Consider the following 13,576-nt stretch of genomic DNA (forward strand, 5'->3'; position numbering starts at 1 on the left):
GTTCGAGAGGAGTATCTACATGACTATTGATCTGCCTTTATGTTACTTCAGAATACCAACTAGCAAATTTCTTCAGCAAACCCCTCGCTGCCCCCAGGTTTCACTTCCCTTTAGACAAACTTTCGGTTGTTACACCGTAAGTTTGAGGAAGAGTGTTAAATTATATATATATATATATATATATAATGTGTGTGTAATACATATGTATATATATATGTATATGTATTATATACATATATACAAATGGGTGTGTATATATATATATATATTTTATATATGTATATATATATATTATTTTGATGTATATATTTTTTATTTTTTTATTTCTTATTTTATCTAGTAGCTTTTGAACTAGAGTTTCACTAGTCAACACTAGGTTGACTAGTCAAAAGAGCTGTTGGAGTAAGCTCCAACGACTCTTTTTGTGACCATTAACTCTTTTGAGATCTCCTTCTCTCCCTTCTTTTGTATATAAATAAGGGTGATCCCCTCCCATTATATTTCAAGAATGCTTCATTTTTACTGCCCTTTCGTTCTCTCCCTCTTTCGTTCTCTCCCTATCAGTCTGTTGCAACGAGAAGAAGGTACACCTCTCTCTCTTTCTCTTGATCTCTCTCTCGGAGTGCTCTTTCCATGTAATATCGTGTGTTTTTACACTTGGTTAAATTTAGAGATTTTTTAAATTTTGGCTAAGTGTTGTAGAAAAATCGATAAATGCTCGATAGTAAGTGACGTCAATTGAATCTGGGTCCGGCCCAGGTCTCATTGACAAGACCTAAACGAGCCAACTGAAATGTGATAAAAACTTTTATTTTCGACTTTTAAAATCAAGCGAAATTTGAACGAAATTCGGAGGCAAAATTCAAGTTATATATCGTTAGATGCACCTCAAAATTATGAGTTTAACGATATTTTATTTTTCTGAATTCGGGCTACGGTTGGCCCGAAATTTGTTTTTTTTTTCCAAAAAGACCCGTCTCGATGGGACCGGTTCTGGGTCGGATCAGATCGGATTCGTATGATCCAAGTTATATGGATCTGGACTCAGTCTAAGACCCATAGTAATTAGGATTTGATCCAGGTCAAAATTCATATGGATTTGGATCTTAGATTTAGATCAAGATCCAAAATCCAGATCCAACGAAATTAAAGTTTTAAATTTAAAATACAGGTTTAGATTAAGGAAATTTAAAGTTGAAAAGACCCCAAGAGGGATAAGACACCCTTTGGAGTTTTCTGGATAATTACTAATTAATAAATAATTAATAAGTTATTATTTTAATATTAAAATTAGTAAATTTCAAAATTTCAGATAAGAGTAATTAGGGTTTCTAGAGGGGGCGTCACTCTCTAGAAGAATCCATTAGTTACTGTGGGATAAAAAGATAAGTAATTAAAAAAAAGATAGGAGTTAGAAAAGTTAACAAAAAGTCAACAAAAAAATCAACAAAAAATCTAGAAAGATATGGAAAGGAGGTAGGAGATAGAGTCCCATATGGGAAAGCTCTATCTTCAGCCCATATGATATTCCATAGGGGGGCGTCACCTTATAGAGAGCCTCCCCGTTATAAAAACTTCAAAAAAAAAAAGAAAAAAGGAGAGAGAGAGAGAGAGAGAGAGAGAGAGAGAGAGAGAGAGAGAGAGAGAGAGAGAGAGAGAGAGAGAGAGAGAGAGAGAGAGAAGCCTTCTTCCTTTCTGGTTATCAAAGGCTTTCCGGTCATTTTTGAACTTCGAAAAAGGTACGGGTTCCTCTCTCTTATTTCGAATGGGAGGGAATAGCTTAAATCAGATATAGGTGGGGTTTTTGAAGGAAGCCATGAATCTGATTCTTTTTTGTGTATGTTTAACCCATGGAAATCGTTATGTGTATGTTTGGTGATAGATATTTCTGATTTAAATCTTGATTTTGTAATAAGATCATACCCTACATACGACTATATATATATATGTGGGTCAAAGCATATGTATTTATATGTATGGATATGTATGCATACCATACAATACTCGGTTCATGAGAATTTGCCGCAGCATCTTATATATATGTGTGTGTGTGTGTGTGTGTGTGTGATTGGGGTTCAGCCATGCTTACCCTTAACCCGCGACTGACTGGTTTGGGATCAGGTCTGACCCAAACTAGGCCTGACCATGTCACATATATTAAAGACTGTTATTAGTCATATTTCTTTCCTGACTGTTCATGTATGATGCAACTCTGTTCACGTTTCATGTAATGAAACCCAAATCTCAAAAGAAACTGTTTTTGTTGGATTGAATATCAAAATTTATTTCGAAACAGATTTTTTTTTGTTTTGGATTGCGAACAGCCCAGCCGACTGCGGTCGGCTGAGCATGTTTTACATGCTGTCATGCCCAGCCGACTGCAGTCGGCTGAACCGTGAGTACTCTGTCACGCCCAGCTGACTGCAGTCAGCTGGGCAGAACCTATGTATCACGCCCTAGCAGGCTGCTGCCAGCTGGGGGTGGATTCATATAAAAAAAACTGGGCAACAGGTTTATAAAAAAAGGGGGGCTTTTGGGCGGCTGAGCAGACTCACAAACTGGTACAGCTTCGAAAAAAAATGAAAAGAAAAAAAACTATATATATATCCCACACTCAATGTACAGATTTTTTTACATGTTATTGTATAGATTTTTATATGTCAAATGCTTAGGTTTGTACGTGTTAATGTGCAGATTTTCACATGTGCATGTTCAATGTGCAGATTTTTACATATTACATGTTCAGATTTCTACATGTTAAATATTCAAAATTTCACATGTTACATATCCTGATTTTTACAAGTTAAATATTCAGATTGAATGTTCAGATTTAGGCATGTTGCATGCTCAGATTTACATGTGAAATATTCAGATTTATGCAAGTGAAATGTTTAGATTTATGTATGTTAAATATTCAGATTCATGTGTCTGCCTAGGTCCAGATTATGTATTTTTACGCATGATCGGACTGTCATGCATGTTTTCATGTAACTGTTAGGCATGCTTTTATGTGACTACCATGCATATTATGTGTCTCTTCATGAGCATTGAAATTTCACTAATGCTCAATGAGGATGTTAAGTTGTATATATATATATATACATTTTATTTATAATGATGTAATTGGTAATACACTCTCGGGGTATTTTCATCTTTTTCTCTTAGTGTAATAGATGATGCCCACTAAGGACAATTTTGTATTTTTGTTTTTTCTTAATTTTTTTGGCCTTTTTATATTGTAGGGGGCTCTATGGTCGTTGGGAACCTTAACAGTCATATTTGTGACCGTTGGGAGCTCTCAATTTGTGCCTTGGGTCCTTTTGTATATAAAGGGACTGCTTGTCCCCATTGATGTTAATACTTCTCTTAAGCATTTATGCTCAATAAAATCTATATTTTTTATGTTCTCGTGTTCCTCTTTTAAATTCTTTGACGTCTTGAATGCACTTAGTGCTTGAATTATGCTTTTGTGCTCCTGTATTGTCCCTTGGTAGGACAAGTGTATGTGCACTTTGTGTTTATGATCTTATTAGCCCTTAGAGGCCCTTGTTTTGTATTTTCACACATTTCATTACAGAGGACACACATGATGCACAAGAGAATGATAGTGAAATTCATAATGACAGTTGAATCACACAATGAAATTCTATACTCGTTGTACCGAAGATCATCCTCCATGCGCTATAGAAAAATATTCTCCAAATCAAGATATAGATCTATCTAGTATTAGAAGATCCATGAGGATTTCCAAAGCTCCTAGTAGATTTGTGTCCTGTGACGATCCACTCATATGTAGAACCGTCTTCTTATAATGAGGCTAAAAATAATTAAGAATGAATTAAATTTTTAAAATTTTAAAATTCTTTGATTTTAGTTGCTCTCAAGCCTCATGGATGGCTCGTGTTGGTGGTCCTGCTCAGGCCTGGCCAAGCCCTTTGATGGGCTGAATTTGATTGGACAACCTGTCATCAGGCCCCATGCAATTTATGAGCCAGGCTAGCCCATTACTCAGCCCTATTATTTACCTAATGGAAAAAAGGAAACATTTGTGAAGGTGGATTTTGGAGCCTTTAAGATGTTTTTCTGGGCATGCTATGATCAACAAATGTATATGTTCTTTTCACAGCATAAGTATGTTGTAAGTTCAACTTGTAATCAATTCTCAGGGGTGGATATTCCAATCAATATCAATGTTAAATAGTGGTCCACAGATGGGGTGCCTAGAGCAGAACGTTGTATTTATAGCTGGCATGATTTCATTAGCTACCTTTAGATCAGACATCGCCTATAGACTGCACACTTGGTAATCCTTTTACTTGTGGTCCTTAGTTTCATTTAGCAGCTACTTTTTGCATTATTTGCTGTGGGTATGATAGTCTGGGTTATGTGATAACGTGCAAAGAAAAATGGTGTTACTAAAATTGCAAAGAAGGATGATTTTCATGTGGCAATGTGAGGCAGGAATACTTGTGTTTTTGTTAATTGCTGGCTTTTACCAACACACATCAAACTTCTCAATTTGGTTGTCTTTGTTTCAAACTGTAGGCCATAGCACAGATCCTAGTATCAGGATATTATTGGACGTGAGGATTTAAAAATGCTTTATTTTCTTGGAAAATCTTGCAAAATTAAAGAAAGGTTAAATCTGAAAAACTGGAACAGCCTGATCTTTGAAAAGAAAAAAGAATTATAAAATAAAGATATGGGTCAACATTGAAAAAATGGAAAAGCTGGAAATAGAAAAAAAAGAGAATTCTTGTCACAATGTCATGAATTGTTGTCATGATAAAGGTCAAAGATTGGTTATCTTTTTTAAATCTCTTGTTAAATATGTAGCTGCACAAAAAGGGGATGGGGTAGTATAGGTCAGGGATGAATAAGTTTTCTAACCATTAGTATTGACTACTACTATAAGTCCAAAAATGTTTGTCTGAATAGAGAATGCACAAAAAACTAATATTAATGGTTTAGGTCGCCCCAAAGGGGTTTGGCGTAGTGGGATGAGACCTAGGCCGCTAGGCAGGTGGTCTAAGTTCAAATATCATGTGCATCACTTCTTGCGCAAGCCAAAGCATGGCGACTCCTTGGGGGCAAGGGGTAAGCCCACAGAGTTTTACGCTTCCAGGACAAGATTGAGAGGCAAAGCCAGCGCGGCTAGGTCTCTGATCCTGGAGGTGGTTTCTTCGTGTAAATTAAAAAAAATGGTTTAGGTCAATTGGTTGGAGCTTTGGTATCTTTAGATACTTGTCAAAAGTAAAAACATATGCTTTCTAATAAGTCTTGAATTCAGCTGCACCATACTTGGGGACTTGGACAAATTTATTTTAGGTCTGTTTAAGTACCAACTTTTCATGTGGCATCCCTTTTTATCCGTATGTTTTGACAATTGTATGGTTTATACCCTTCTCTTTTTTTGGTAAAGATGCTGTCTTTTCTGCTTCTTGAATAGTTTGGATTAACCTTATTTTCATGGCTTGATTGATATAATTTCAATTTGGTAAGGGTGTTGTGCTATGTAAATTCTTTGTAATATTTTCTCAAAAAAACATTATTTGGAATATGTGTTACATAGCAAGGTGGTTGGAAAACATGAAGCTTATGTTCAGAGATCTAGTAATAACTGGATTATTGCATAAATTATCCTTATGCAGCAGCTTGGAGGTTTATGCTCTCCAAGTTTAGGTTATATTTCATAGAATAAATAGGAAAAAGATTTTTTTTCTTGTATACTCTTGAAACTTCAAATATTAAGTTTCATCTTGGGGCCTCAGTGTTGTTCTCTAAATTTTGTGGCGAGCATTACATATTTTGGGTAATAAGCCTCAATCCCTGGATTGAGTGATTCAGGTAGAGTTGATGATCACTTTTCCTATATTTGTTCCCAACCTCGTGTGAGGTTCAATCTATTGGCTTATTCGCCAGTATCAGGATGGCTTCGTACGAGACTTTGTATGAAAGACCTTATCGATCACCAGTTTATTGGGATGAGGTAGGCCAACGATCGATAGATTCACCCATAATACTACAACATTATACTCAATAGGTACAGATGATCCGAGAAAGGTTGCATACAACTCAAAGTCGACAGAAGATCTATGCAGATTGACGATGTCAAAAATTCACTCTATGTAGGAGAAATAGTTTTTGTCAAGGTATCCTCAACCAATAGTGTATTCCGGTTTGGAAAGAAATGAAAATTAAGTCCCTGATATGTGAAACCATTCAAAATATTGGAGCGGATTGGAGGAACAACTTATCGTATAGCGCTACCTCCTTAATACACGCAGATACATAATGTCTTTCATGTTTCTATAAGACGAAAATATATTCACGATTTGACGCATGTTATTCAGAATGAGGATGTGGACATTCGAGAAGATATGACTATGGAAGAAAGACCGATGAAAATCATGGATCAAAGGGATCAGGTGTTGAAAACGAAAACCATTATTCTTGTCAAAATACGTTGGCAACATCATGGCATTAAGGAACGTACTTGGAAACCTGAATCCAATATGAGAGAGTACCCCGAATTATTTGTGTAGTCCTTATAATTGTAATTTTGAGTACGAAATTCTTTTAAGAGAGGTATGACGTAATAGTCACAAATTTTCTGGAGTTGGGTTGTTCTGACCCCCTACTAAAAACCGTTTTAGGTAATGAGTAACTGAGTCGACATGGTTGCAGGAAGCTGACGCGTCAAAGAACCAATCATTTTCCTTTCCTGGGCACTGAATTTTGGGTTCATATTATTAAATGTTCTGTAAAAACATTCATGTTATCATGAATTTTGTAATTACTCTGACTTATGCAATATAATCATTTTGAGAAATGTTATCCTCTTAAAATTCAAGATTATTGTGATCTATCATTTGTAATCCACCTGAGATTTTGACCAAAAGCTAAGAAATTCTTCTTTGATGATTTTAAAAGAAAAGTTTTAATTTTTACGCATTTCTCGGGTTTGAAATCTTGGGGCGTTATACAACATCGGCCCGTAGCCCGACTACCACAACAGCGATCAGCTCAAATGTGTCAGAAATGCAATCACGAGCATGTGGGACATCCCTGTCCCCGCGAGATTGGAGGGTGACTACTGTAGCACAATGAGTCACTTTATCAGGGAATGCCACAAGAAGGAAGCTGACGACAGGAGGAAGGGGCCACAACAACAACATAATGCACAAAAAAAGGTATCAGAATATATCTATGCTACCTCCGTGAAACAACTGACAAGGGGTGACTTGGTGCAAGGTATTGTCTAAGCGTTGGACAAACAACTCTTATTTTATTTGATTACAGTGTATATAACCCATTGGGGGCTAAGGAAATATGCGAGAATTATGTACCCAACATAGACATCGTGTTAGATAAGCAGAGTTTGCCTGTTGATGTAATCATGCTCGATATGACAAAGTATGATGTCATACTGGGCATTGATTGGTTATATAAATATCATGCTAAGAATTGTCTAAAAATAGAGATAAGACCCTTTGTTTGTTAATTATTAATTGGATCACAATTAGGTGGAAGTTGTGTTGAATTGAGAGCAACTTAAAAATGTTAGTGAAATCAAAAGCTTTCTTGGCTTGGCTGAATATTATTGGAGGTTTATTCAAGACTTTTCTCGTATTGCCCTACCCATGACAAAACTCATACGGAAGGGAGTTAAGTTTGAATGGAATGAGAAGTGCGAAGTGAGTTATCAGATTTTGAAAAAAAAAACTTATCACAACTCCTGTGTTGACCTTGCCTTCGGGTCAAGGTAGCTTCGTGGTATATACCGAAGCCCCAAAAACTGGCTTGGGTTGCATACTGAATGAGAGAGTGATTGCCTATGCTTCACGACAATTAAAGATTCATGAGAAGAACTACTCAACCTATGACTTGGAATTAACAGTTGTGGTATTCGCCTTAAAGATTTGGCGTCACTACTTATATGGGGAGTAGTTTGAAGTGCTATCCGATCATAAGAGCCTCAAGTACTTGTTTTCGCATAAGGAGCTGAATATGAGGCAACGTTGATGACTGGAGTTTATCAAAGACTACAAATTCACCCTCTCCTATCATCCGAGAAAGACGAATGTTGTAGCAGACACTCTCAGTCGCAAGATTAGGTTGCAACTAGTAGATTTTCAACCAACTACAATGCACTAGCATATGCATATTATAGAGAAACAACTTTGAAATATAAATGCAGTTGAGTCATGGTCTAAAATGGTGCCCTGTAGAGGCTAGGTAGAGTGAACAACTTCACACGGTTTGTAAAGGTGTGCTTGGCATCTGAGGTTTAATCTTTGAGGTTTTCTCAATGCTCTGAACACAGAAAATTTCAGTTTTCCATGGCATTCTGTGTAGTTCCTTGTCTTTTTTTTATAATATAGTATAGTCATCCCTCTTCCATAATACATTTTTTGCTTTATTACTAAAGCAGGGAAATATGATGCAGGCTTGGGGCTTCCCCAAATCAAAACATTAAGGAAATGTGGGAGAGAAAACTTAAACCTTTGAAGTGCATTTAAATGAATATAGTATATTAAACCTTATAAAACTGACATGAAATATGACTTGACGTTTGTGTCTGTCTGTTACTCTTAGTTTTTCTCTTATTATTCGTTTTGATCATTCTTTTACTCCTAAATTCCTAATCCTAGCAGTAAAAAGTTGAGTTGATTACTGTTTTGATTTGCAGACTTGCTTCATGCCTTCTCTTCTATAAGAAGAAACCTCAACTTTATCGACCACACCAGTGACCTTGGATGGAAAGAGTATGTGAAAAATGTTGCTGGCACTTCTGTCTTTCTTTGCAATTACACTTTATGAGTTCATGTTGTTATTTATAATTATTCTGTGCAGGTACCAGAGGGCAAACCCAATTATAGTGGACCCAGGTCTTTACTTATTACGTAAGCCCCCAATATTTTACGCAACACAAAAGCGGCCAAAGCCAGATGCTTTCAAGTTCTTCACAGGTGAATCTGGATTGGTACTCATCTTCCTCTTTCTACCTCTGTTATTTTAGATATATACTGAGCACACACACACACTCTCTCTCTCTAACAGGATCCCGTTGGACCATTCTTAGCCGATCATTCATTGAATTTTGTGTTTTGGGATGGGATAACCTTCCTCGTCTTCTGCTACTGTATTTTACCAATGTTGTGATATCTCAAGAGGGTTATTTCCATAGTGTCATCTGCAACTCTCCACAGTTCCAAAACACAACTGTGAACAATGACCTTCGTTACTTGGTCTGGGACACTCCTCCACAGCCAGAGCCACGAAACCTCAACCTCACAGATTATGAAGAAATGGTGGAGAGTGGTGCAGCTTTTGCCAGACGTTTCGCTGAAGATGACCCTGTTTTGAAATTGGTGGATGACAAAATCCTCAAGCGTCGGTGGCATGGAGTCATTCCTGGTGGATGGTGCCTTGGTAAGATAAATGGGTGGTTAGATCCATGTTCAAAGTGGGGGAACATCAATGTCCTCAAGCCAGGGCCTCAGGCAAGGAGATTGGGGGACTTGATATCAGGGATGATCACTAATGAGACGTGGCAATCGAGCCAGTGCAAGTGATTTGCATTTCTTTGAGGTTTTAGAGCTGGTTACACAGTTCAGACATTAAGAGAAACCGACCTACTTCATCAAACCAATAAGGTTGTTGTAGGATCTGCCTGAGTGGAGAAGAGGATACATCAATCTTGTGTATGATGGCACTTCTTTCATTACTCATTGGGTCTTTGATAATCTTTTATTGGTTGGTGTATGAGGAAGGTCGTGGAGAGATGATCATGGTGAATTCTTTTGGATTGAGGCTAGTGTGGCTTGATTTCCCCCTACCTTTCTTTTTTTGTTCACCTTTTTTTTTGCTCTGGAGAGGCCCCAAGTCTCAGTCCAATAAATTGTCATGTTTGCCTCTGGGATAAACGCCATCTAATCACAATTTTTGACATTTCCCCCTCTTTGATGTATAGAAAAGTTTTTGGAGAAGGCAATATATGAGACGCTAACACTCGTCCTCTTGAATTGTTTCTGATGTGCTTGTTTCCTTATACATGTTGCTGGCAGGTATAAAACCTCAAACAAGTTTCATTGTTCAATTTTTCATATGGCCGGTGTAAAACTTGTGACAGGATTTTCATAAGAAAACTTGCTGTAGACTGTTGAAAAATGGCACCTGAAGTTTTTGTGGATCTGATTGTATAGATGTTCTTCAAGGTGCTTGTAGTGAATAAGACGGATTACATCAAGAGATATTCATGTGTAAGGCCACTAGAATATGAGAAATGGAAATGTGAGAACTAAAGTGTGAATCGAGATATTCGTGGATTTTTTATTTTTTCAATTTGACCATACAGATGTAATCTACATGCTTGGTTTTAAAGGGACCAGCTCTTGAATCTTCTGATTGTGATGAATAAGTAGGATTTTTTAAGGCTTGAAAATTCATGGCTCAGAATTTTTATAAATATTCAATTATCTATTTTATTTATTTATTTATTTGTTGAAAAAACATGATCCAACAGTTGATTCTTTGCAAATGGACCATGCTGAATTCATCTTTGGAGTTGGATTTGCAAAAAAAAAAAATCATTAGAAATGCCTAGTTCACACTCTAGTTCTCATATTCTAGTGGCCTTTCATGTGTGTAACAAATTTATAAAAATCAACAGCTCACAATGCTTAAAAAGTACACAACAAAAAAATCAAATTTATTTTTTAATGTCAAAACAGTTGAGTTCAAGCATGTTTTCTGTTAAACAAAAGTATAAGAAACACATATATAAGACTCGTGGGAATGGGAAAGGGCACCTTTCGTGGCCCCAATACAACCGCCAGCTTGGGGAGCTGGGGTTAGGCAGACCCTTACCAGTTATACAACAATACCATTGGGTTTTGAACCTGCAACGTCCCAACACAAGGTGACGTGCACTAGCTGCTCCTACCAGACAGACAAGCGGAGCCCCTCGTTGGTAGGGATGATGATGAAAATGTTTTTACATGGAGAAGTGCGACCAAAACATGATGAGAAAAAGGGTGAGGTGAGTTAAAAGCTGGCATCATCCCTGTCACGGGCCTATTTCCTTCAATGGGCCAGTGCGGCGTGACGGTCCTTCCTCACCGCCGCAAGCTTACTCGTCTGCTCGCTTGTCGGTCGCGGAAGCTTGTAATCTGAGTGCAAGAGAGCAAGAGAGAATAGAGGGAGAGAAATTGCAATCACAAGAAGCAATCACAACGAGGGTGAACAAAAGAAAGCTCAACACATTTACTTCATTCACAATTTTGCCTGCAGGCTATTACAATTCAAGTATACGGGCTGCCCCTTCGAGATATTGATTCACCTGAACCGGGCAACTTACATCAGACTCAACAAAAGCAAAACAGACTCTAAGCGCAACTGTACACTGTAAGTCGCAAGGGAACATGCTCCCCCCTTCAAATCATGCGCCGTCCTCGGCGCCATCTGTTTCGTGGTAAGCCCTGACTTCAGCCGGGTAGCGGCTGTTCATTCGAAATGCAGGCTCCCACGTTGGTTCCGCTGTTTTCTCCCACTGCACCAAGTATTTCTTCGCTTGTCCCAAGTAGTTGACCTTGTGTCGAAGGATCTGACTGAGGTGCTTCTCGGCCGGTTGTGCTGCTGGGGCCCTCTGCATGATGGGAGCACGTTGTGGCACACTGCGTTCCGGGTCTCCATCATCTGGATGGAACTGCTTGAGGTTGCACACGTGGAACACCGGGTGCACCTTGAGGTCTGGGGGCAACTCCAGCTTGTATGCCAGCTTGCCCACCTTCTTTGTGATGGTGAAGGGTCCCTCATACTTTCTGAGTAGTCCGCGGTGCTGCCCGAAGAAGATGCCTGTGCGACCAGGATATAACTTCACCAACACTTGGTCCCCAACTTGGAACCCTGCGGGCCGACGGTGTTTGTCCGCCCACTTCTTCATTCTCTTTGTCGCTTTGTGTAAGAATGCCTTCGCCAACTCATTTTGCTCGTGTCAGTCGCGAACAAACTGATAGGTGAATGATGACCTTCCCTTTTCTTGTGTGGAAAGAGTGTGCAGGGTCAGTGACTGCTGCCCTGTGGCTATCTCGAACGGACTGTGGCCTGAAGACTCGCTCTTCTGCAGATTATAACAAAACTGTGCCATATCAAGGAGCTTCACCCAATTTTTCTGATTGACACTAACAAAGTGCCTAAGGTACTGCTCCAGTATCCCGTTGATACGCTCTGTCTGCCCATCTGTCTGCGGATGGAAGCTTGTTGAAAACAACAACTCAGAGCCAAGTAGCCGAAATACTTCACGCCAGAACTTGCCCGTGAAGCGAGCATCGCAATCACTCACAATGCTCTTTGGTATGCCCTAGTGCTTCACCACATGCTTTACGAACATCTCTGCAGTCTTCTCTGCAGGGCACTCTTTGGAAGCTGGGATGAAGGTGGCATACTTTGAGAAACGATCCACCACAACCAAAATAGAACTGAGGCCCTCTACCTTCGGCAGACTAACAATAAAGTCCATGGAGATGCTATCCCAAGGACGTTCAGGAATTGGTAGAGGCTCAAGGAGACTGGAAGCCTTCTGATTTGTCATCTTATCTTGCTGGCAGATGAGGCATGTCCGCACATACCCCTCAACGTCGTCTCTCATCTGCGGCCAATAGTAGCCGCGCTCAAGGAGTGCTAAGGTTCGCTCCTGACCAGGATGGCCGACCCATAGTGTATCATGGCACTCCTTGAGTAGCTCTCGGCGAAGGCTTCCCCACTGTGGTACAAAGATGCATCCCCCTTTTGTTACGACGAGGCCATCCTGTAGCCAAAATCGCCAAGTCTTCCCTGCCTGCGCCAAAGACACAAGGTGTTGTGCGGTCGGATCCTGCTGCGTACCCTCGCGGATGCGGCTCAGCAATGCACCCTCCAAATTCACTTCAGAAGACTCCGCGTGCGCAGCTGCCAGTTCAGCCCTACGGCTCAGGGCATCCGCCACAACATTGGTCTTTCCAACCTTGTACTCCAAGGCAAAGTCGAACTCAGCCAAAAACATCTGCCATCGAGCTTGTTTAGGCGTCAACTTCTTTTGTGTCTGAAAATAGCTCGTGGCCACATTGTCCGTCTTGACGACGAACTCAGCACCCAAAAGGTAGTGCCGCCAGGTCCTGAGGCAATACACAATGACGGTCATCTCACGTTCGTGCACTGTGTAACGCCTCTCTGCATCCTTCAGCTTGCGACTCTCATATGCGATCAGATGACCATCTTGCATAATAACTCCGCCAATGGCAAAGTCTGAGGCATCAGTGTGGACTTTAAAGGGTCTCGAATGATCAGACAGTCGCAACACTGACTCCCTCACTAAGGCTTTCTTCAAGCCATCGAAGGCATCTTGGCATGCTCCTGTCCAGAGCCATACCCAATTCTTCTTTAACAAATCTGTGAGGGGCGCAACAATGAGGGAATAACCTTCGATGAAACGCCGATAATAGTTTGCCAAACTGAGGAATGACCGCAATTCTGGCACTTTGCTTGGCGGAACCCATTCCTGGATGACCCTTATCTTCTGCCCATCCATACGCAG

General features: G+C 39.6%; 1 protein-coding gene across 1 annotated transcript in view; it reads left to right on the forward strand.

Moving 5' to 3' along the window:
* LOC149834155 (beta-glucuronosyltransferase GlcAT14A-like) overlaps nt 1-9,991 on the forward strand; it is a 28,399-nt gene extending 18,408 nt beyond the window's left edge. Inside the window, exons 2-4 of the mRNA XM_090011254.1 lie at nt 8,693-8,768; nt 8,857-8,972; nt 9,064-9,991. Coding sequence (XP_089867380.1) covers nt 8,693-8,768; nt 8,857-8,972; nt 9,064-9,578 — 707 coding nt within the window. The 3' untranslated portion in view covers nt 9,579-9,991. The remainder of the gene's footprint in view (nt 1-8,692; nt 8,769-8,856; nt 8,973-9,063) is intronic.
* The last annotated feature ends 3,585 nt before the right edge of the window (nt 9,992-13,576 follow it).

This window comes from Nuphar pumila, chromosome 6, assembly GCF_984573655.1.
Source record: "Nuphar pumila chromosome 6, dmNupPumi1.hap1.1, whole genome shotgun sequence".
NCBI classification, from domain to species: domain Eukaryota; kingdom Viridiplantae; phylum Streptophyta; class Magnoliopsida; order Nymphaeales; family Nymphaeaceae; genus Nuphar; species Nuphar pumila.